Raw genomic sequence first — 22845 nt, 5'->3', positions numbered from 1 at the left:
CTTGGATTATTCAATGATGGTTTCCAGTTCTGTTCTGGATTATCCTTTTTAAGTGGAACTAAGCACAGGGTTCTCCCTATTCATTAAAGTTTTTTTTAATAGGCGGATATAAGTATTCTGGCTGTCTGCAATACCAGTGTCCCCAATTTTTTTACAGAAGACTTTAAAAAGCAATGTATTTCCACCTTGCAATGTAAAATTATCCCTTACATTTAGTCATCCAAATCCAGACATACTGTCTGACTCTCTGCACTCTGTCGTGACAGGGACAGTATAGACTCTAGCATTAGCTTGCAATAAAACTAAACAAAACCATCATGTTTGCCAACACGGAGAATTGGGTTGAATTTCTGTATTAATAGCTATTTCATTGTCTACCAAGCTTTATATGAAACTTAGCTCTTCTACCTAAACTGCTCCATAAGCTTTGATGCTTATGAAGAGAAAGAATATTCCTTGACATTATTTTAGGAATGAATCCTATGGAAGGTAGGGGTTTGTGTTTGATACTTGGTCAAGTACAGTTAAGAGGGGGGAAAAGTCAGTTAGGAAGTCTCATCTGCTTGGAAATAGAGATTCCAAGTCTTTCCTAAAGGAATTCAGTCCATGCAGAAAGAAGTGGAATGGGACTCTAGCTGCTGAGTGACCTGAAGGGAGTCTAATGAATACGTGGTGCTGGAGAGCTGTGCAGCCTTTCTTTTCTTTATCAGAGCGAGGATTCACCTTCAACTCCTTGTTCACCTGCATAAAGCCCTTCTGGGGGAACCCCGGATCATTTCATTCGTTCAGTGTGGTAGTGAAATTAGTGACTGGTGCCAAGGATTGGTTTGTTTTCCTTTTTTAGGCTTCCTTTTACAGTCCTTGAGGGCAGTACTTGCTTCAGGACAAGTGTCTTCTAAGCCTTACTGATGTCAGGTGAAGCAGTGGTTTCACAGCAGCTGAAGTAATTTGTGAGATGGCATTTGACCTTTCTGTACCTGAGCTGGTGTTGCAGAGGGATGCTCTCCTCTGAGCGGAAAGGCTGTACCCTTTCTTTTGAATTATCCAAGAGACCATTAAAAAGAGGAGGAGTTTTATGTAAGGGATGTTGCACTGCTTTGTGAGAGAATGTTAACTCTCTGTGCTGTGCACGGGAAAGCATCAGCGTATTTTAATGCCTCTTGTGTACATATAATGAAAAGAATTATCAGATGTTGACACAGAGAACTGAGACTAGTCCTTTCTTTCTTTCTCTCTTTTTTTTTTTTTTTTTTTTTTGTTTACAAAATGTTTTCTAATTCTTATTTTGTGTGTTTATTATATCCATGTATTTATGAGTCTGGGTTATCAGGGTCATTCTGATGACTGGTTTTTTTTTTTTTTTTTTTTTTGGCTAGACAAAGCTGTCTGAATATCCTCTCATCTGAGTGCTTGGCCACAACAATTTCTGTTCTGAGTCACATTTTAACCTAGCTTTGAAAAGTCTTATTGTTCATGTCAGCTGTCATAACCAGAACAGTTCTTCTGTCCATGAAAAGAATGGAGACCCTATTAGGACACTGAGGGGGTTTTGCCAGCTGTTTGGTGTTTTTCTCATTTTGTATCATCAGTTCCATTGGGAATACTGGGATTTGTATGTACTGCATACAGCTGTGTTAAGTAAAGATACCAGATCTGTCTTTAAATCCTTCAGGTACCGAGGTTGTTTTCAGGCACTAGTGTTGCCACAGCAGCATGGATAACTTGGCCAGACTCTGTGCTGTAACTACTGCCAGCACCCAGACAGCAGAACTAGATTTAAACTGACTGGTGTTGCCATTTGTGCTAGCGATGAACATTGGTTTCATTTGTTCAGTAGGTTTGAACAGAATAAAACAACAACCTATTCCTCTGTCCTCGGTTTAGATAATGGAAGAGTTTCTGGATTCAAGTCTTTATGTTAACAGCTGAAATGGTGAGCTAAGGATTGGCTGGGACAAGTTACATGACAGCTGTGAGTAAGGGCTTCTTTGATGAAGCGTGGCTTTGTATGAGATCAGCATACTTAGTAAGCGCTCATGAAGTTGGCTTGTTCTGTTCTGGGATTGCTTGTTTCTGTGAGAGTCTTTGAGTCTCCTGCTAATGTGCAGGAGCTAATTGCTATCTGACAGCATCCACTTTTCGCCCCCTATCCCTTCCAGGAACACCTCAGCATGCATGTGTTTGGCCAGAATTGGTGGTACTTCCGAGCCAGAACAACTCTTTCTCCCTCCTCAGATCTTCAGAAAAGTGTTCCATAAGAAGCAAGGCTGATTTTCTTAAGATTCTTGGTTATAAAATGAGCATGCTCTATGGCATCTCAGACTTTGTAAATTTCTGCAGTTCTCAGGCAAGAAAGAAGGGTGTAGCTCTGATTTTGCTGAGCTGGAGTAGAAGATGCCTGATTTGCTTTACAGCTTGACACTTCAGGACCTGTCTTAGGCTTGGGGGTGAAGCTGGTCCTGTGATCTCTACGCAGCTTCATTGATTTGAGGTCAAAGCTAAAAGTGGCCGTTTCTCTGTGTGAAATACTTGGTGGCACTGTTCTGTCTCCAATGCCCGTGAATGGCCATAGCCCATGTAATGGACATGTGCTGCTGACCTTGGTGCTTGCTTACCTGCTGCTGGCATTTGTTCTAGATAGCATGTATGAAGAAATTATTTTCCTCCTGTTCTTATTTACAGGTGCTTATGCTTGGCTTTCTTAGGGACACTGCAGTCTCCAAAACTTACTGATAATGACAAAACTGGGGCGGGAGGAATTGCTTTAACAGTTCACCCTATTGCTAGAAATTTATGCAACCTCAGCTCTTCAAATCATTTGTGTCCAGAGCACCAAGTGTCAGGAACACAATCCTACAAAACATACACATGAGTGTTGTTGGTTTTAAGGGAAAGACTTTAGCCCTGTGATGACTTGTGCTTGTTGCCATGGTTTCAGGCCTGAAACTTGGTTAGGGATTCTGCACTGGTAGATGTTTGCAGGCAAGGCCTGCAAAAGGCATGTATGCCAGGGTTATGCGTGTAGGTAGTTCAAAAGGTGCCTTCTACCAGTGTTTCGTTTTTGGTTTGGTTTTTTTTTTCTGGGGTGGTTTGTGGTTTTTTGCTTTGTATGTTGATTTAGCAGCACTTTCAGCAATGGCATGGTACATCGTGATCTTCACAGCAAGAGAGGTGGGGGATTGGGGCAGTTGAATTTGGTGTATATAATTAAGGTCCCTCTGTTGTTCTGACAGTGCTTTAAGCAATTTACAAAACACATTTAAAGCAGCAATATGATAATTTCCTCAGTGTCAGAAGACCTAAGCCTGTCTTCTAGATACGAGGGGATTAGGGCTGGGTGCTTACAGTGTGCATAGTTAGTGACATGCTGCGAGCATAGAAGGTCACTGACAGGCTTCAGTAGCATCAACCAAGCAGAAGCTGAAGACTTAATGGCCCTTCTGTATCATATGTTACTACAGCATAATTCAGTAACCTCTGAAATATGCTTGGATGTCTTGAGGCTGAGTGCTACAGTAACATTTACTCCTGACAAGAACAGTACTGTTGGCAATATTTCAGTGTTTTCCTTATTCCCACTGCTAAACCCAACAAGATAGGCTACACTAAAATAGGATTCATTATTTGTGTTCTTGTTAACTGCTTGTAAAATATAAAAAGATTACCCTGCTAGATGAAGCTTCTATGCTTTCAGGACTATCAAATGCCTGCAGAGTAAACCTGGGACAGCTGCCATGAACAACAGCAGGCTCTTCTAGAAGTAATGTGGTACTTCACTGTTCTCCTGGTAGCTGAATTAATAGTTTGCTGCTTTGCATCAACGCGTGGGTTCCCAGCCTTCCTATGAGGGTCTGTCAGTTCTATGAGGAGCTAAGGTCTAGTCACCCTTGCATTTGATGTAGATACAGCACTGTGTTGTGATCTGAAAATTAAAGAGCTGTAGCTAAGTCAAGTCAGGCTCTCCATAGAGAGAGAGTTAAACTGCATCTTGTTCAAGTCTAACCTTTCCCAAATGTGTATGATTTCTAAATGCTCCTTCAGAATTAAGACTACAACGCGTTTTTACAAGTAGATAACCAATTAACAAAAATACTTGGCTTTGGGTTGTCCTTGCTATTACTTTTTTACCGTGAACTGTCACTTCAAGTAGCATAGGGGCCTTACAAATGGCACTGCTCTGATCATAGCTTCTGCTGACCTCTGGTTCTCCCTTCAGATGTTAGTGGAGGGAATTTTAATGGAAAGGCTCACATCAGCATGGAGACTGAATGGGAATACTCACCTGGCTATGGAGGCTGTAGGAGGAGGACATGCTGGGAAACAGAACCCAGATGAGCAAGTCAAGAGAGACTCCAACACATCTGTCTGTAAGTTCTGTCTGTTCACATGGTACCCACAATTTGGAAACAACACAAGGACAAGTCCGGGTTCACAAAGTTTGAGGTCCTTTTCTCTCATTTGCTCCTCTACTTCCTTTGTCCCGTGCTCGTGCCTTTTTGCTCTTTTTTTTCCTCACTTTTATGCCTCTTTCTCACTTGCACATTTTTTCTTCCTTTGTTGTTGCTCTTACACACTTCACAAGCTTTTTTCTTGCTTGTGCTTTTTCCTCTTTTTTCCTCCTTTCTTGATCACGCTTTCCCCCCACTCCCAATTTGTTTATGCTCTTCCTGCTCTTTTTTTCTTTGCACTTGCTCTCCTTTCTACAGTTACAGATCTCATTGAGAAGAACCTTCTAGGATTCATGCCAGGTCAGTTATTAATGATGTATATACCTCAGGATAATGACCAAAACCAGTAACAAACAGTTCTCAGAGGCTGCTACAGGTTTGACAGAAACACAATCGCAAGCAAAATTTGGCTTTTTCCCAACTGGAAATGCTGACTGCAAGAATTCGGTGGAAATGTGAAGGAAAGAGTAATATCAGTGTCCAGATACAATATTGATACAATGCTGTATCCACAGATACTGTGATACACTATTTGCTACAAAATATCCAGATGCCCCCCTGCATTTGCAGAATTTGAGTATGTAGAAGCAGGAAATGTACTCCTTTCTAAGCGTTGCTTATCTTCAGATTACCTGGGGAGGAGGTTCCTAGCACTACTAGAAAGAGCAAGGAATTGATTACAATTGTAAAATTACAGGGTGGAAGACAAACAATTATTTATAAAGCTGATTGGCAGCAGGGCCAACAGCATTCAGTGGTGAAAGGGAAGCTACATGGGTGGATTCCGCTGACTTTTGACGCTGCAAACACAAAAACAAAGCTTATGGCTGATAGATTTGTTTTTATTATTATAGAACAGATGAACTAAAATAAGCCAACAATATAATTTTATGCCAACAGCCATCTTTCTAGCACAGGCGGTGACTGACTCATTGTACCCTTCTCCCCCCTCCCCGGGCCTCTGTTCCATGGGAAGCAAATGGTGGTGGCTCTTGCACATGGGGTTTGGACTCCAGTGATCTTACTCTTTTTATTTGGAGAGGTGTGCCTGGGAAAAGAGGAGGCAGGGGAGCAGAGAAAAGAGTATATATGTTGTAGGAGCAATAAGCAGAAAGGCTTGTGGATCCTCTTGCACGTTTATGTGTTGTGACCAGGTAGATGGGACAACTGGGGAATCATGCCCACTTTCAGCACATAGCAAGCCCCTAGTTGCTACTCTAGTCAAGCCAGGAGTTTCTTCCTGTTCCAAGCTAACAAAGGGCAAGATGCGCTCAACTGGGGAGTTTTTGGCAGGGTAGGGGGCAGTTTATGTAAAACCAAACCAGAAAACCACCCCCACCCCCGAAAAAAACCACCCCAAACAAACCTGCATTTTAAGCCACTTCAAAGTAAAAGTCACTTCTTATAATATAATAGATATTTTTTTAAATGGCAGGACCACCATCCTAGAAAGACGAAGGGCTTGCACTCAAGACCAGAGAAAGAAAAACAAAAAACCAACCAAACAATAAATGAAAAACCAACCAAAAAAACCCAAGAGTGGCCCCACTCTTAAGCTTGGCTCTTCTCTAAAAACAGCACTCATCATCCATCTGCATCAGTAAAAGGAGGAGTGGACAGAAAATAAAATAAAATTGGTGCAACTTCTCGCCAGGTGGCGCATTAAACCAAAGCTCCATACAGTTCCATACGGCTACACGTCCTGTGGTGGCAGCATAATTTCTTTCAGCTTTCATTGCTGTATATGTCTGTATGTATATCTGAATGTATACATACACATACACACAGAATAGATATTGTTTTTAATGTTAGTTTTGATCTTGTAGGAGGGCTCATCTCTCTTTCACGTGGTTCTGTGCTCCTGCGCTGTTGCTGCTCCCGTTGCCGCTCCCGTTACTGCTGCTCCCACTGCTGCTGCAGAGGACCTCTGTGAGGTCGTCCATGATGGTGGTCTCTTTAGGGTCCACGAGGTTGAACTCCCTGATGAATAGGATAAAGTGTGTGTAGAGTGTGTTTAAATGTCCGTGCAGCTCCAGTGCCAAAGTCTCCTTAAAGTGTGAGGAGTAGATATGGGCCAGCACATGGAACAGGTACTTGCAGATCTTCTTCACTAGGGACTCAAAGGAGTTGGGGAATTCCTTGCCTGAAAGGAAGACAGGGAAACACCGTGATAGCTCCAGCTGCTCACTTTCAGCCCCACAGCAGCATTTGTTTGGGCTGAGCAATTAGCCCACTTCATACAGCAAACAACTTGTGGGCCCTCTATCATCCTCTCCTCTTGTTCTTTTTACAGGAATTCAGGGGAAGAACCTAAGGGGGTTTTAAGCAATTTCATTTGAAGTTAAGTTTTAAACGCTAAGGGTTCACAAATCAGGAAGCAAGCGTAATCATTCTTTAAAACCAGAACATTTTTTGTTACTGGCTGCAATAATAATGAGAGGTTCATCTGGGACCTTATCTACTTTGTCCAGGAGTAGCAGATTTTTCCCCTGGAAGTACGTAATGCTTGGGAGACCAACTCACAGATCCTGAAATGGAAGCTAAGGTACACAGGCAGTGTGCAGCAGATTGATTAACTATATGAAAGGACTTTCCTCATTTCATTGTTGAAATTCTATCAAATGGGAAAGGAAATGGAAGGATATACTGGCTGCCTTCTATCAGGTGCAGCTGAAATGGTGCTTGCTGGAGCAGTACTGTGCCTGCACAGTAAAAGACAATTGCTTTGGTAAGACTGAAAGTGAAACTGAGGCAAGCCAAAAAGCAACATCTGCCATCCCGTGTGTGATGCACAGTAGGAAGTATGTTACTGGTCTGAAGTGCCCCTGGGCCACATGGTCAAAACCACTTGCATGAAAGGTCCTCATTACCCTTGAATAACCATATTTTAAATTAAAAAAAAGAGTCAACTGCACCTGGCTTCCTACACACTGCCTCTTTCCAGATCAAGATGCCTGTAAGCAAAGGTTACTAGCTTAACGTTTGCTATATTGTAATGTCCTCGTTCCCCAATTATCTATTGAAACAGCTCAAGACCCCAGCTGCTTTTAGTTGTGATTAAGCCCACCTGTTATAACTTCAGGTCTCTATTTTCCTCCTCTTAACCAAAGGCATTGCATGTAGCGATCTTGTTATGATACAAATTTGAGTTAAAATTACTTTCCTGTTGCTTTTCAATTCTTAAAAATCACATTCTTATTCAATCTTTGGCAGAGGAGGGAGGCTGCAAACAATTTGTGAAACAAGGCCTGGTTGGGCAAGGAAGACATGCCACGTTCCTGGCAATCCAATTTATTTCCCCCTTAATGCATCAGGGGTCTAAAGGAAATAATAAAACAATAACAAGTTTAAATTTTACTAGCAGCAGGCTGCATTGAACACATACGTGTGTCAGTTTTCAAATTGTTACCCTCTCAGAATACAGGCTAGAAGATCTCAAAATGTTTGAAGATGTACTGATGGTGAAATATAAACCAAGGGGACAGGACTGTGAGCCTTTCACCCCAGTTCATATGCCAAGAGTGCAAGTCTTTCCTACTGCAAGAATGAATCAAACCTAAAAGCACACACCCCCAAAAAATTGAAAGCTGTCTGGTATTAAAGCATATGCTGAACACCAACTTTCACCTTACTTAATGGCATCTGCAAATAGCTGCAGGAAGCACCTGTCCAAAAGCAGACGTACCGTATTTTGTTGGAAAGACGTCCTCATCTGTCACTAGTTTCTGCACTGAACTCATGACAAAGTCAACATACTGAGGAGCAGTGCACTTGATCTTCTTTCCCCGCTCATCATACCAGTAGTACTGTCTGTGGAGAGAATTGACAGTGTCACCACATTATACCTTGGCTCCTCAGCTCCACTCCTCTAAGAGGTTAGTGTCTAAATAATATAAAACAACAGCTGCAACATTACCAACGTACATCATAGCTGCTACAGAAGAGATTCACTTAAGGGTATCTTTCTACATCAAAAACATTGAATTTCTGTTAGCTAATTTTGTTTCTCCCTATCAATTTAGTAGTAGTACCGAGCACAGAACACCTGCTGACAGGCCTCCATGGAGAGGAGCTCTACTGAGGCAGTGATCACTCCCTACCGATGACAGACTGAGGGTTTACTTACAGTCTGTAGAACTGTACAGGACAGCATTATATAACTATTTCTAAAGGGGAACAGCATTGCACAGTGATAGACTGATGATCTTCTGATGCTTGACATCAAAACCATGAAATTAGTATTGCAGTGTAATATTATTAAACAGACAGAAGGTGGCTCCAGAACACCGGCTTTGAAGTACTGGCAGCATTTTTAAGTGCCACAAATCCTGTGCCAAAATCCAGTCTGGGGAGAGTTTTCAGGACCCTTCTGCACATCCCTACCAGTGTGCCTTAGAATTCTGCTCCTTTGGTTACAGACTCCCCAAAACATCTACATTTACATTTGACTCAACAACTCAACACCAGCAATTCTGTTGAATCTGAAGGAACAGGAGACATTAGCATATTGTCTGGCTCTTGAAAAGCAACCATATTTCAATCAGTTAGCTGTAATCACCTTGATTAACTGCAGTCATCCGTCACCTGACAGAGGAATCTCAAGGCTACAAAAGCACTGCAGGTATGTTCCTTCCTTTTTTTTTTTTTTTCTTTTAAGTCATGGTTAATTAAAGCATCTCTAACTGTTACCAGGAGCCATCGCGTTAGGCACACTCAGTGAGAAATGTCTTACAGATAAGGGATTGCCTATGTCACATTAGAGGTGTATTGAGTTCCAGTTCCTGAACTCTTCCTTCAAACAGCCTGAGCTCCAGGCGCAGTCCTGTATCATTATGGGACTGATAAGAAATCCATTGTATTGGTCTCCCCAGAACACAGCATAGGTGGCATTTGCTGCCTGCCTTTGGGAGCAAGGCCGGAAGTGGTCTGAGCATCAGAACTTGGCTAGAAAGACACCACCTCATCCAACACATGAGCCCATAAAGCCAGGATAACATTTTTTAGCTGTTGGCTAATCATCAGTTATCTGACATTGCTCACGCAAATCACTAAAGCCTCACTGTAGCCCTAGACAAAATACCACTCCAGTATGATGTTTAGCCACTTCTGCACACCTTTTTTTTTTTTTTTTTGTAATGGAAGATAAAGATTAAATGTTTTTTTCTGTGCCTAACGGGACTAGACTGCATTGAACTGGAAGGATCTATACAGACCACTTGGAAAGTGAAGTTTTATATATACTGACCAGCAGAACAGTCCTGAAGCAACTAAAGAAAAATGTTAAGTAGCAAATAAAAAGTTTTAATTTACAGTGTGTTTTCATTGCCCCGTAAGATTCTTCGGGGACCTGAGGGTGGTAAGGTGAAGACACTAATTGGAGCACCTCAGCTGTGAAGACAGGCTGAGAGAGCTGGGTTCAGCTTTTCCAGGTTTAGCCTGGAGAAGACTCTGGGGAGATATTTTAGCAGCTTTCTAGTACTTTAAAGGGAGAGGGACTCTTATCAGGGGAGGGGTTAACAGTTTTAAACTGAAAGAGGTAAGATTTAGATTAGATGTTAGGAAGAAATTGTTTACTCTGAGGGTGGTGAGACACTGGAGCAGGTTGCCCAGAGAAGCTGTGGCTGCCCCATTCCTGGAGGGGTTCAAGGCCAGGTTGGATGTAGCTTTGAGCAACCTGGTCTACTATGAGGTGTCCCTACCCATAGCAGGGGGGGCTGGAACTACAGGATCTTTAAGGCCCCTTCCAACTCTAACCATTCTATGACACTGTTCATGCTCCAAGCAATATGAAAACAAGAGGAAGCTGCAGAAATAAATAGAGTAGTTCAAACTTTAAGATAGGACGGGCAACTGTTCTAGCTCTGCAGACATTTAAGGTTTAGAATTTTTGTTTCAGCTCATTTTCAGCATGTTGTGCTTGGTCATCCTGTTGTTTACTAGAGAGAGCAGGATTGACTGCAAAAGGGCATAAAAGGTAAGCAAGTGGATGAAAACAGGAGTTAAAAGCATCAAAAGTAGAATTTGGGTCCTTAGGCATAGACTGTGTTCTTCATCACTGCTTACTTCCTTTATACAATCCACATATAAGGAATTATACAATGTAGTGCACAAAACAAAAGCCTCGTCATTTGTCTAGTCCTCCAGTAAGCTGGAGCAAGACAGTTCTAGGCAACTCAGGCTTATTTTGGGTCTTAACACAATGCTTGTTGCCAAGAGCAGAAGCAGACTGGACTGTCTGTACCTCAGCAATTTTCTCATGCTGCAGAAATCCTCAGCTGTAAGATAGAAAGCATAGTTTCGAGTTGCCCTTAGGCACAAAAATGAATCTGAATAATTGGATTTTAGTTAAAAGAAACAGTTTGGCAACTGTACAAGTTCACTTACATGAAAATATAAGTTAATAAATCTGCTGTAACATCCCACTGTATACGCTTTTTGCCTGGCCTTGAAAATTAGGCTAATTATGCAAAATAGGAATTTAAGAGAAGACTCATTACGAGTAAGGGGATAACTACAAGGATTGTCCTGTTGGTTAGAATCACATGTCTTCCTGATGTTTCAAGTGCTCTGAACAGAGCCTTCACAGGTCTTGGAGGAAGAGAGGAGCCCCTGACGTGCCATGAACATTTCATACCTGGTATGCAGCTCCCACCCATGCTGGAGTTTTCTCCATTAACAAGATCAGAAGCAGGTTGGGGCCATTGAAGGGCTTGGTTGGGCACAGAAGCCTAACCATTCTACCACTGGCACTGTGACAGTACAGTCCTGTATTAGGCAATGGATGGGAAGCAGAGAGGACAAGATGACAATGCTTAAAGGCACTTTTCAAAGAGTGCTCACATGATACAGATTTTGATTATTTTATTTCCTGTGTAAAATTCTGGCAGATTTGAACTTCCCCATTCTAAATCCCAGGGAGAAATTACTGTAGGCTTAACAGAGAAAAGCCTGTGGTGTAAATAATAAAGTATAACACATATTGCCCCATCCCAGGAAGTGTTCAAGGCCAGGTTGGATAGGGCTTTGAGCAACTTGGGCTAGTGGAAGGTGTTCCTACCCATGGCAGGAGTGGAACTGTTTAAGGTTCCTTTAAAGGAATCTTTAAGGTCCCCTCCAACCCAAACCATTCTGTGATTCTACCATTCTATGAAGTCACAAAGTGACAGTGTAGCATCTTAAAACATGTACATATTTTATCCCTTTTCCTCTAAAACATTCTGGGTTTGTGTTGATGACATAGATAAGCCATGGCAGAACAGAAGTTATATCTGTATATAAGAAAAACTTACGGAAGAAGAGAAGGGCCTAATGCTGTGGAGGTATGGAAAGGAAGGAGAGACAGTCCTGCTAGAAATACCAAAAGATGGGTTATGAAGAAAGCAGGATAGCAAACTGCATCAAGTGCAAGGGCAGTAACATAGTGCTTGTCAGCAACTCAGAATGGCTTTAATGATTTGATGGGGGCAAAGAAATGTTTAGGTGCAAGGCAGGGGGAAGAGAAAGGAGCCACCATAGCTACCATGTAGAAGCATACAGCTCAGGGAACTTAAATGTAAGAAAATGCAAAAATATGGAAGTTTGAGTTAAGATTTCTAAAAGGAAATACCCTCCATATGCAAAGACACTAAGGGCAAGGTAGATGTAAGAAAAGAGATTGTAAGATTAGAAAAAACGAGTGATAAGGAGTTATAAATTCCTAGTTCATAATAGTACGAATATTTTCATTCAGACTTCAGTGGACCAAAATGAGCCCTTTCACTCTTATCTATCTGTGGGCTGCCTAGAAGTTTGCATCCATCCTTGGTCTCTGCCTCAGAAGTTTTGTAATCTCAGCGTTGGAAACAGCACTTCTGTACACTCTTAAGTACTCCACTGGCTTCAGCACTTACGAGGACTTCTGCCCAAACGTCAGGGAGAAAACCAGTTTACAGCTTATGGTGCTTTAAAGCTAGTTTGTGTAACAACAGGCTATAAAGGATACTAAATACTCCGTTAAAAATCTAGTACCTGCTTTACAGCAAGTGATAAAAAATATTAATGAGCAAAATTAAGTAATTCCTGAAGTTACATTCATGCCACCCTCACTGAATTTTGAAGATAACTGACCATTCTGGTAATTCTCTTGGCAGTATCCCACCTTGCCAGCAAATGTTTCCATCTGTTCTACAAGGAGACTAAGCTTTGGTCAGATGTCTCTTAGTAACCCTACGCACAATTTCTCTTCCTCATTGTGTGCAGTTGGCTGCACTATCTCATATCTCTGACAGAGGGCTGAAAGCTGCATCTGTCTGCAGTTTGTCAGTTGGCTGGAGCTTCTCTGAGATGCTACAACCTTACCTCAAATATTTAACTGCAACTGGTGTTTATTTTGCCAGCAAATCCTCTAAATTTAGGATTGAGTATTTGCAGTGCATTTGAATGCAAAGTAACTTGACAAGCAACCTGTTCTCAATAGTTACTTCAACATCTCAACAGAATACAAAAAGCCTTCCTTAGGCTGACCAGAATGGTGAGATCACAAACATGCCTTAGAGAACTGGGCAGGGAAGACAGGAGGGGAACAGAATGCAGACCTTCATACTGAAGTACTTAGAAATCAGCGCTGAAAAAAAAGGGCAAACTGCACCCTTATTCCAAGGTACTGCAATTCTGTAGCAATCTAATACAGGTAGATGCTGTTTTCTTCCAAAGTCCCTGAACAAACAGATCACAGCCACAGAAGTCAAATCTGAAGTGTCCATCAGGTTAATCAGCAACTGACTCTAATGTTTAGATGATACTCTATATATACTGAAGACTGGTCAGAGGCACAATAAATCGTATCAACTGGTGTTTCTCCAACACAATAAGCATGTCCCTACATTATTGTATTAGGGTAAAATATTTTTTTTTTTAAAAAAAGGGAGGGGGAGGGAGGCGAGTGACATACAGCTTTGTCATAGTCATAATTGGATATGAACACATGCGCATCATTGAGGCAGTTCTCCCTGTTCCATTTAGGCATATCTCTTCCAAAAGGAAAGAGGTAGGAAAGGCAGAAAAAGGCAGAAGATAAAGATTACCCAAAATTGTCATTAGAGATATTTGGAGAACATAATTATGAACAGGGCCTTCAAAGCTGAACTGTATTGAGGTGTGTAGCTTGGTGATCTCACCTCTGTGGTTTCTTATAGACCCACACACTTGATAGAAGAATGAAACATGCAGCTGACAGTTTGCAAACATGAATCAGTCATCTGCCCCCAAGTACAGGAAGATACTTAAGCTGTTATGATTTAGTTAAACACAAACCTTTTCAAGTGCTTCACCCAAGTGTAGACATGCTTCCTGTTATTCCCAAAGAGTGCAATTTTTTCAGTTTTCCAAAACAAAGGATAGGAACATTCTGCTATTGGTCCTCACCACTAAAAATATAGACTACAGCTGGAGCCGCCTACAGGCACTTCCTTTCTTTATTCTGCAGCATAAATTGCTTACAGAGAATTCTTGTTTAAGACTCACTACAGCAGAATGGAGCAACGCTTACGTAGGTTCCCTACCACCACCTCCTTTCAGCCACTATTTCCCATCAGCCAAGTGGATAAACAGTTAAACTCAGTCCTTTGGACAGCCAGTGCTACAGCAGGAATTAAAACATGAGAAAGCCAGGGAGCAAGAGTCAACAAAATACTCATCTCAATGATCACCACTTCTCATTTAGAGACATGCTGTCTTGTCTCCTTTTGATAAAATCTGGGTCCAGCAGAGATTTATTACTTTCTGTTCCAGCCTGCTTTCAAAGTCCCTAGCATGGCCTTTAATTCTCTACTGACAGTTATCTTTCCAACTTTTACATGCAAAAATATCCTCTATACACTTTGCATTCTTCAGAGTGCTCTCAAAGAAAGCCCCTGGTATTAATTTCAAGATAGCCCAGTGCATTAAGCAAGGATTTCTTTCTAAGCACTATATAATAATTGTCAGAAATACAATATATTGCTCTGATTCTGTTGCATGCATTCCCTGGGATGTTTGTTTGATGTACTATAACATTAACTGCTCAGTCTTCTGTTTCAAAATCCACCTCAACTAAATTAATCCCAGGAAATGCAAGAGGAGGGAAGAAAAGGACTATCGACACATGTGCTGGAGAAAAAAACCCACCACACAACAGGCTTATTCATACTCGACTGGATCTCATATTCCATCAAGTTGGACTGTGCTAATCAAGAGCAGGAGTTTATGGTAACTTTTTCTTATATTCACCATGTACAGTGAAACTACAAAGCTTTCTTTCATAAGTGACGGCTAGTCAATGTTAAAAAAAGTCTACTAAGTCCTACAGGGGGAAAGTGCCAAACCAAAACGTTTTCCTTACTCTTTGCAAAGCTGCCACTTGTGTCCTCTGTACCCAGGGGCCTGGGCAGAAAGCCAGTGGCTCACATCAGGCTAGAGGTTATCTGTAAGCAGCCTGGTGCTCTGTCAGCATTCCAGCTCTCAAAAGCACCCTCTGAGGTTTTCGCAATTCGTTTATCCTCCCTGGCCTTCTATGGAATCCCAGCACTGTTACCAGTAAGGACAGCTTTGCCTCTTCTTCCCCTCTCCCCCCAAGCTACACACATGGTAATTTGCCCCTCTGATGTGACCTTATAAAACCAGCTCAGAATAGTCCAAGATTCTCATCCCTCTAATCCTCCACAGAAACAGATTTCCACCATCCTTCACTACTGTAAAAACTGCTGTAAAACACTTGCCCAGTGCCATCCAAATCCAATATCCTCCCCCAAGCAACTCTGAAGACTTCATGGAAACCCAGTAATTGTAAATATGGACTTACGTATTGCACACTGCCATGGTCTGACATGACTCTCCTGTACAGAATTCTGAGATTGTACTATACTGTAAGTTGATGTGATGAAAGAAAGTTGTTGCTGAAAAATAAACACAAAGGAAAGACATTTAGAAGTAAAATACTTTCAAATACTGGTTATCCTCCAGACAATTATTTAAATAGAGCAAGTGAAGTGACCTCAGAGTCTTGAGCTTGCATACAAATTTAAACATGATTTAGCTAAATTAGTCTAATTATGAAGTGCAAAACAAAGAGGTACACAGAATGAAAGCTCTTGTTTTGATTTAAGATGAAAGCACCATGGTGCATCAGCTCTTATTACTCACTAAGCAGCAAGACTGGAAAGTGTCTCCGTCATCAGTCTCACCTTTACAGTAGAATACTCTACTACAAGCTGAAGGCAAACAATTTGCTACGTTCTTTTGAAGTCAGACTTAAAATGTACAGTGGCTAGAAAACAGCATTAATAGTTCTCATGACATATCTCCTTCTAAAAAAAAGAAAAACAGCATGAAAACTAGTACACTTCCACTTTTTAAAAGTCTCCTGAGATAACTTAACTGACATCTTAATACTCAGGGGGCACCTCATTTTTTCGTAATGAGTCTCTATAACTTTCTTAGTTTAAAGTAGTTTCTTGCTACTAGCACATGCTGTTGAAAATGTAAACAAGACTGGGTCATAGCTGCAGGTTAGGACTGGCAGCTGAAGCAGAAGCACAGGAAAATATTGTCAATCAGGACTGAGATGGACAGATACAGCATTCAGTCACAGGAGTCAATCACATCCCTAAATTCCAGCTTGACTACAGTTTAAATTCACAGTAATTCCACCAAAGCTTGGAAGGAGTAAGAAAAAATCCAACCAAAAGTCTTCAAAACTTCTGGTTTTAAGCATACCTTGCTTTACATACGAGTCTTAATAAACTATCATTTTTATGATGCTTCTAGAAGACCAATAGCTCAAGTCAGAAACATGCTAAACCAGCTGCTTTAGCAAATAGTCAAAGGGAATCTGATGGTCCCTCAAAAGAGCATCAAAAACTTTAATGCTCTCAGTGCCACAGCGAGGGAGTTGGAAGAAGGAAATGCATCAAGGCTTCCATGCTGCTGAGCACAGTTGGTTTGTACATAAGACAGCTTAATTACTATGCAAGGTATAATGACATGCATTATGCAGTAAGCATAAATAGTCACTGAGTGTTTTTCTAAGCACTGAAAACAGTAAAAAGAAACAGAATGAATGAATGCCTTCTTGGGTGTGGACAGCAAAGCACAGAGCTGTACGATGGTAATACTCACTGTTGCTGGCTAGCCACTCGTTGAGGTCTATTTCTCGTGGTAACATCACTAGCTCCTTAAATTCGAAGTCAGTAATTCTGGATTTTGTGTATTCTGGCTCTAGGTAAAGTTTCTTCTCTTCCGGTGCTGGCTTTTTACCGTTTGGCTTTCCCTTGGACTTCCTATAAGAGATAAAAAAGGGAGAAGAAAGGTTACCTTTACTGTTGATGAACAGCTACAGAAACCTGAAAGAAGCTGGTTTATCCAAACTTCTGTATTTGTGTTTACACTGCTCCTCCTGCCTTCCATCCCCTTAGCTTAATTATTCTTTTATTAAGGCAAAGCTAGTTTCTTTAAAAGTGTATTTGAATTCAGTCACTTTTTTTCAAGTAACACTGGAAGTTTTGAATGGCATTAAGAAACTTGAGACTGAGCTGCTCTGTCTCCATTGCCCTTCTGTCAGTTTAGATTGGAAATTACTGGGAGAGTGACAGTCTCTTTATGCCTATGAACAGTGGTGACAGCAGAATGGCACTGTGCCTGACGGAGCTGCTCTAATGCAAGTATATGAACAATCTGCTGCATCATACACTTAACTGTCACCTGCAAAACGGGCATTTGAGGGAGAGGAGAAGCGGACTGCTGCAAGAAGACAGCTCTCAGTTGGGAAAATGCTCTTTCCACACAATGTGCTGGCGCTGCTCATTCAGAGCTACAGCATCTCTCGCTACTCCAGCCCTGCCTTCTTCTCAAATACCAGCAGCCTCGTGCAATCGAGCATCTGTGACTCCAGCTAGAAGCACTGGTAACTACAAGAACACCTGCTTCCTCAGCTCCCAGGTTACTTGAGACAGAAAGATCAGTGCTCTTTTTTTTTTCCCTGAAAATCCTTTAAAATCCAATACATTAAGAAATAACCTTCCATTTGGATTTATAAAAGCAGATAAATCACATTCCATAAAATGCATTTATCTCCATGGCATATTGTGCATTTTCATCTGCCATCTAAAGTGTTTGTTGTAATGACTAGAGTTTTCCTCCTAATCTGTTCTTAACATCCTCAAACTAGACTCTCAACCAACCCACATTCCTGGGCCAGGGGTTCAGTAAGGACTCCTGAGGAAGGATGGCAGGTCTGCACTTTGGTCTTTTAGGCTCTGTGGTCAAACAGCTGCACATCCATGTATTTCTACAGTTAAAAAAGCCACCTAACCAGAGACAGAAAATACATGTAATGGCAAGGGACAAGTGCAGTAAGGCAATACTTGCTGTGCATTATCACAAGGAAGAGATACCAGGATTTTTATAATGTCAGACTTTCTCGGTTAAAGAGGTTTTTAAAGATCTGTAAAAGCAAGACAAGCCCACCTTTGCAGATGACTACATTAAGTTTGCTTTTAAAACTCATCTAGATCCCATCCAAAGGAAACTGACCTCACGTTCTGGCTCTTAACAGGCTTTAAATACTTCCAACTGTGCCTCTGTCTGAGACACATGCAGGTTTAATTTTTGCCGGGAGGATGGGATGCACATCTTTCCTGGAATGGTGTTTGAAGTGTTAGTGCTTTCCCCAAATAAAGTATGATTATTCAGATTTCTCTATGGGCTCTTCACTGATCTGTTCATTAAACCCATCTTCATAATGACTCACATTGTCAGCACTGCAGTAAGAAGAGACCGAGATTCACCTTCCACAAGACAGGAACACCCTAACTTAGTATAACTCAGTCACCAGCACTGCCACTGTTCAACATCTTGAACTTGCATTGAATCTCGTTACACTTCTCTCCAACCAGTAAATTAAGACTAGAGTGACTTTAAGACTTCAGGAAGGCCATCAGGCCATCATTAAGGAAAACTTAGTGAGAACGGCATGATATGCACTTATATAAACCACAGATGTGCAGAAAGCACTAGGTCTCTATTACGAAAAGATGGTCACACTTTATTTCCATACGTTAATGAGAAAGGCAGATTAATGAGAAGGAGGGGAACCTGTGTCTTTTTAAACAATACAAATACAGCAGGAGAATCCACTGAACCCAGTATATGTGAAGATTAGTTTAGCACATAGCTACTCTTGCACATTTCCCACCATCTCCTTTTTCCACAGCAGTGTGTTCCAATTCAAATGAAGCCTGCAAGATTTGTTCCTTACATTTATTAATGAAGTAACCTGGGCTAATTCTCATAGCTGCTCCATAGAGGTATGTTTTAGGACATGCAAAGTCAGATGTTCCTCAGCACAACGCTCTTAATACAGAGGGGTTGCTCAGTTAGACCAGTAGCTCTTGGTTGTCAGCTAACTATTCTTGTCTTCAAACCCTTACATTTGCTAGATCTCATTTGAACCTCACCATGTAAAAATAAGCTACAGATAAGAAAGAAAAGTCCATGAAAGTAAGAACTACAGGAAGGCCTTAAAGGGATTTAAAGAAGCTATGAAAAATATTCTTAATTTATGCTTGGGCCTGAGACTTCAGATTTTCACAGAATTTGAAATGATATTCAAGGAAAATGTAATAGGATAAAACAATAGTCTTGTTTAATAGTGTGTAACCTGACTTTATAGCAGATGAAGCAACATGTTTGACCTCTTTCTTTTGCAGGAATACCACGTTAAGACTTGAAACTACCTTACCCTGACAGTCAAGAGCATAAATCCACTTGAAACTATGCACTTGGCCCTGAGCTGATAAAAAATACTCCGGGCCACTGATTTGCTTAATTCCTAGCACAGGCTGCCTTACTCCTACGCTGCTGAAACCAAGCCTGGCACGCTCCATACAGCACCTTCATACCTGCTGGGCCTCTGACAGACAGTATTACAGTCTATTCAGAATACACCGTTTAGGGTTTTTTTTCAGCTGGTTCGGTTTAGTGGTTTGGGGGGCTGGTTTGAGGGGGCAGGATTCAGGCATTCAAGGATAAGTTGACTTTTAAATAAAATTATAGTTCCAGTAACAATCATGCCGAAAATACCTTCAGCTTCACAGACTGGTTCAACAAACCGCATTAATCACACTGGGGAGAAAAGTTATCACTGAGAGGTAGTTTGTATAGAAGAGAGTTTGTGTCTTTGCTTTACTTTTGGATACTTAAAACCAAAGGCCCCAGGTTAGGGCTGTGCCACGTCAGCTAAAAGCACTCTTCTGAGAGGAGGAGGAGGGGGGAGAGAGATGAAGACGTCAAAGAGAGTCTGTCATAGAGCCAGGCTTTGGAGGGAAACCATAGAAGGAAGCCAGACATATGAGGCTGAGGCAAGCCTTCCATTGAACAGAAATAGATAGTGCGTACCTCATTCTCACTTCAGCATCTTCTCCCCATTTCAAGAAAAGAAACAAAAATTCAACACTAAATGTATTTCACAAGAATGCTAATGCAAATGACTATACGTTGTCCTTTTACAAAAACCAAACCCCCTCATTTCCAAACAAATGTCAGCTCTCTGTTAGACTAGTACATGCAGCCACTTTGCATCTTCTTAACAGATTGTGTAAGTCTTTCCACAACCACCTGGTGCTGTAACTGAAGCATTTCAAACAGAAGCTTCCTGAAGGATCCCATGCTCTACCCCCTTCCAAAGCTTTGGCTAAGTTTAAAAAAGAACCTGACTCATGGGTATCATCACTGAACCTGCAAAATGCCCATAATCACTGATATCAAAGGGTTTATTCACACCACTGAAACCTGAATGTCAAATCACCATGTGCAGTACAAACTCACAGCAGCTGCTGTGAGCTAAGCAAGACCAGAGAAATGGTTTCTACCAGCAGATTTTCATGACTTGCATGCACTGCGGTTGGGATACGACGCAGTCCAAATATTGGAAGCACAAACTAAAAAAATTCAAGTCTTAAAAACATCAAGTTTTAAACTGCATCACACATCTTTCCTCAATTAGGCAGAACTTAAGTTATGAAGACAGACTTACTCATATGAATTGAGTCATGCTCAGTCTAGGCTGTAAAGCCATGGATTTAGTTTGTAAACTGTCAATACTAAAGCATTTCTGTATAGACTTACACAGCTAGAGCATGCAGCAGTAGGGAGAAAACAGTTTTAAAAACATGATTACCTAAGATAAAGAATCAACAAATAATATACTTCCATATTCTAGCTAAACCAAAGCTCATACGTGCGCAATTACCAGAACTACCAGTGTAAAGTCTAGAAGTTACCTTCCTTCCTTCTGCTCTCCCCGACCTCGAAGTTCAGTGTTGTTTCAAAGACTTGCAAAAAACCACCATCTACCTGGAACCAACTCCAAATGTGCAAAGCAAAGCATCCATTCTTTACTTTGCTGTGAGCTGTTCACATTCAAGATGCCTTCCTCCATTTTTCATTTTACATTTAAAGTACACAAATACGAAAAATTGCCATTTCCAAGATGTCCCAGAACACTCTTGTAAGTGAAGACTACAGCAGGGAGTATAAAGCAGCACATTCAGCAACAGCTCATTCAGCCTGCTTTCTATGAAAGGAAAAGTGACAACAACAGCAGAGTTTTACTGTTCTATTGAGGAAACATCAAACCTGTAGATGATGTCTTACTGTAAAATGTAGCTAAATGTCATATAAGACCACAAAAGGGGCAGTACCTTTCAAAATGCTGCTACAAGTACCCTAAAGCAAACCGACGTCCTGATTCATGTTTCTCTGTCTTTCTTAAAAAAATAAGAGAATTCTGCTAAGTGCATCTTAACATTTCACTGTTAACGCAGCAGTTTGGTGAAGGTCTGTCAAGGGGTTAGACCAAAACCTGTCTATCAGTGCTTAACTACTAATTAAGGAAAAAAACATCTTTAGGGAATCCAAGGAGACAGCACTCTGCAGGGTTTTTTTGACAGGCAAACCAGAGTACAACCCAATTCTTCAGGTAACTCCCAGGATAGGCTTGTGTTCGTTTGGCTTTAGGCACTCAATTGATGCCACAGGCCACGTCACACCCATGAGTAAGCTTCAGAGAGGGAAAAGTGACAAGAGATGGCAGAAGAGAGGTCAGTTGTCTGAAGTCTTAGAAAGAGGTTCAGCAAACTGGATCCAGCCAAAGACAGTACATTCACTAATTCTTGTGGCAGGGCTTCCATACTCAACCTTGCATTCAGCTGGGAAAACACAGCAGCAGGAAGTTTGCCTGGATTTCACTGGAGGAAGAGATGTAGAAGACACTTCACCAAGTGACAGGCACACTGGGCTGTGATGACTTTTTCCCTGGTTAAGATCAACTAAAACTGCCAATTTCCTGGCTTGTTTTCCTACCCCATCTCAGTTAATAAAGATACTCTTCTAATCTCTCTCATTTCCTTCTTGATCAGATGCCCAGTAGTTTCTTGGGTTTGAAGAACTCGCACTTTGGAGCATCTTCAAAGCACCACCCAGGTAGTAATTTAGTTTTAAAACCATACGAGGAAAGTAGTATTCCCATTTCATAGCAGAAAATGGCTGTAAAATGCAAAGTTTATTCATGATACAAATACTGAGGATGTGCTTCAGTTTAAACTGATGTAGTTAGTTTAGAAAGAAGCACATGTGAAGCAATCTGATTTAGCTGAAGAAGCATCAAAGACACGATGTCCACTATGTAGATGTTCTTCATAACCTGATGTGTTATTTTCACATCACTTTGGAATTGTACCAGACATCCATGGCTTTAGTCGTGAGAATCTGATTATTTACAAGGTTGATCACACAGAGGGAAGACTAGGGATTTATTAAATGCCAAACTTCCCTAAAGTGATCCTGTAATTCGAGATTATCACTACCAAGTCAGGATTCCTTTTTTCCAGAGGGAGCCAGCACAGCTATAATAATTTCTCACTGTCTCCAGCAAGCTGTGCAGTTTCTTAGATGGCATCTGATACCGAAATCTCTTCAAGGACAAACAGTGATGCTTCAATCATCATCTCCTACCCTTCACACCCAACTAACTACCCTTGGGGTGAGTGCCCGCTTATTTTTTCTTTTTTAAATACAGGTAATCAGTGGCTTTTCTCTTTTTCATGTGGCATATTAAAGTGATTTTAGTACCAGATATATGAGTTAACTTTAGAAAGTTAAAAAGTTTATTAAAAAAACTTACAGTGGGGAGGAGTGGAGCTGCAGGAAAAACTCCAAGCACTTTGTGCCCTCTGGATCACGAACCAGTTTCAGGTTCCAGCCAAGTCTCAAACACACTGATTCCCATTTGAAAATTGACAGAACAGGTCCAACAGGCCTTACATGGCAAAATTTGTCTCCCTGTTTGCAAACCTTAAAACTCTTAATCATCTCAAGTCTGTAGGGA

The 22845-nt window shown here is 41.2% G+C and overlaps 1 protein-coding gene and 1 long non-coding RNA gene across 6 annotated transcripts in view; one reads left to right on the top strand and one right to left on the bottom strand.

The window, feature by feature from the left end:
- The first annotated feature begins 4250 nt into the window (after nucleotides 1-4250).
- On the top strand, nucleotides 4251-22445 carry LOC106898673. Its single transcript, XR_001413960.1, has 3 exons — nucleotides 4251-4367; nucleotides 21878-21941; nucleotides 22390-22445. It is a non-coding gene; the product is annotated as an uncharacterized LOC106898673 (long non-coding RNA).
- Nucleotides 5270-22845, bottom strand: part of MOB2 (MOB kinase activator 2) — a 115979-nt gene continuing 98403 nt past the window's right edge. For 4 of the 5 annotated variants that reach the window (XM_014960072.1, XM_014960069.1, XM_014960073.1 and 1 more), the window contains exons 2-5: nucleotides 16581-16741; nucleotides 15265-15358; nucleotides 8134-8258; nucleotides 5270-6591 (exon numbers count right to left, since the gene is read on the bottom strand). In XM_014960072.1, coding sequence (XP_014815558.1) covers nucleotides 6281-6591; nucleotides 8134-8258; nucleotides 15265-15358; nucleotides 16581-16741 — 691 coding nt within the window. In that variant the 3' untranslated portion in view covers nucleotides 5270-6280. Of the gene's footprint in view, nucleotides 6592-8133; nucleotides 8259-15264; nucleotides 15359-16580; nucleotides 16742-18210; nucleotides 18263-22845 lie in introns of those variants that run through there. The other variant, XM_014960074.1, reaches the window with a different exon arrangement.

Source organism: Calidris pugnax, unplaced genomic scaffold (genome assembly GCF_001431845.1).
Source record: "Calidris pugnax isolate Ruff unplaced genomic scaffold, ASM143184v1 scaffold435, whole genome shotgun sequence".
In the NCBI taxonomy this organism is placed as follows: domain Eukaryota; kingdom Metazoa; phylum Chordata; class Aves; order Charadriiformes; family Scolopacidae; genus Calidris; species Calidris pugnax.
Note: the sequence above shows the minus strand (reverse complement) of the source record. Positions and strands in the feature narration are given on the sequence as shown.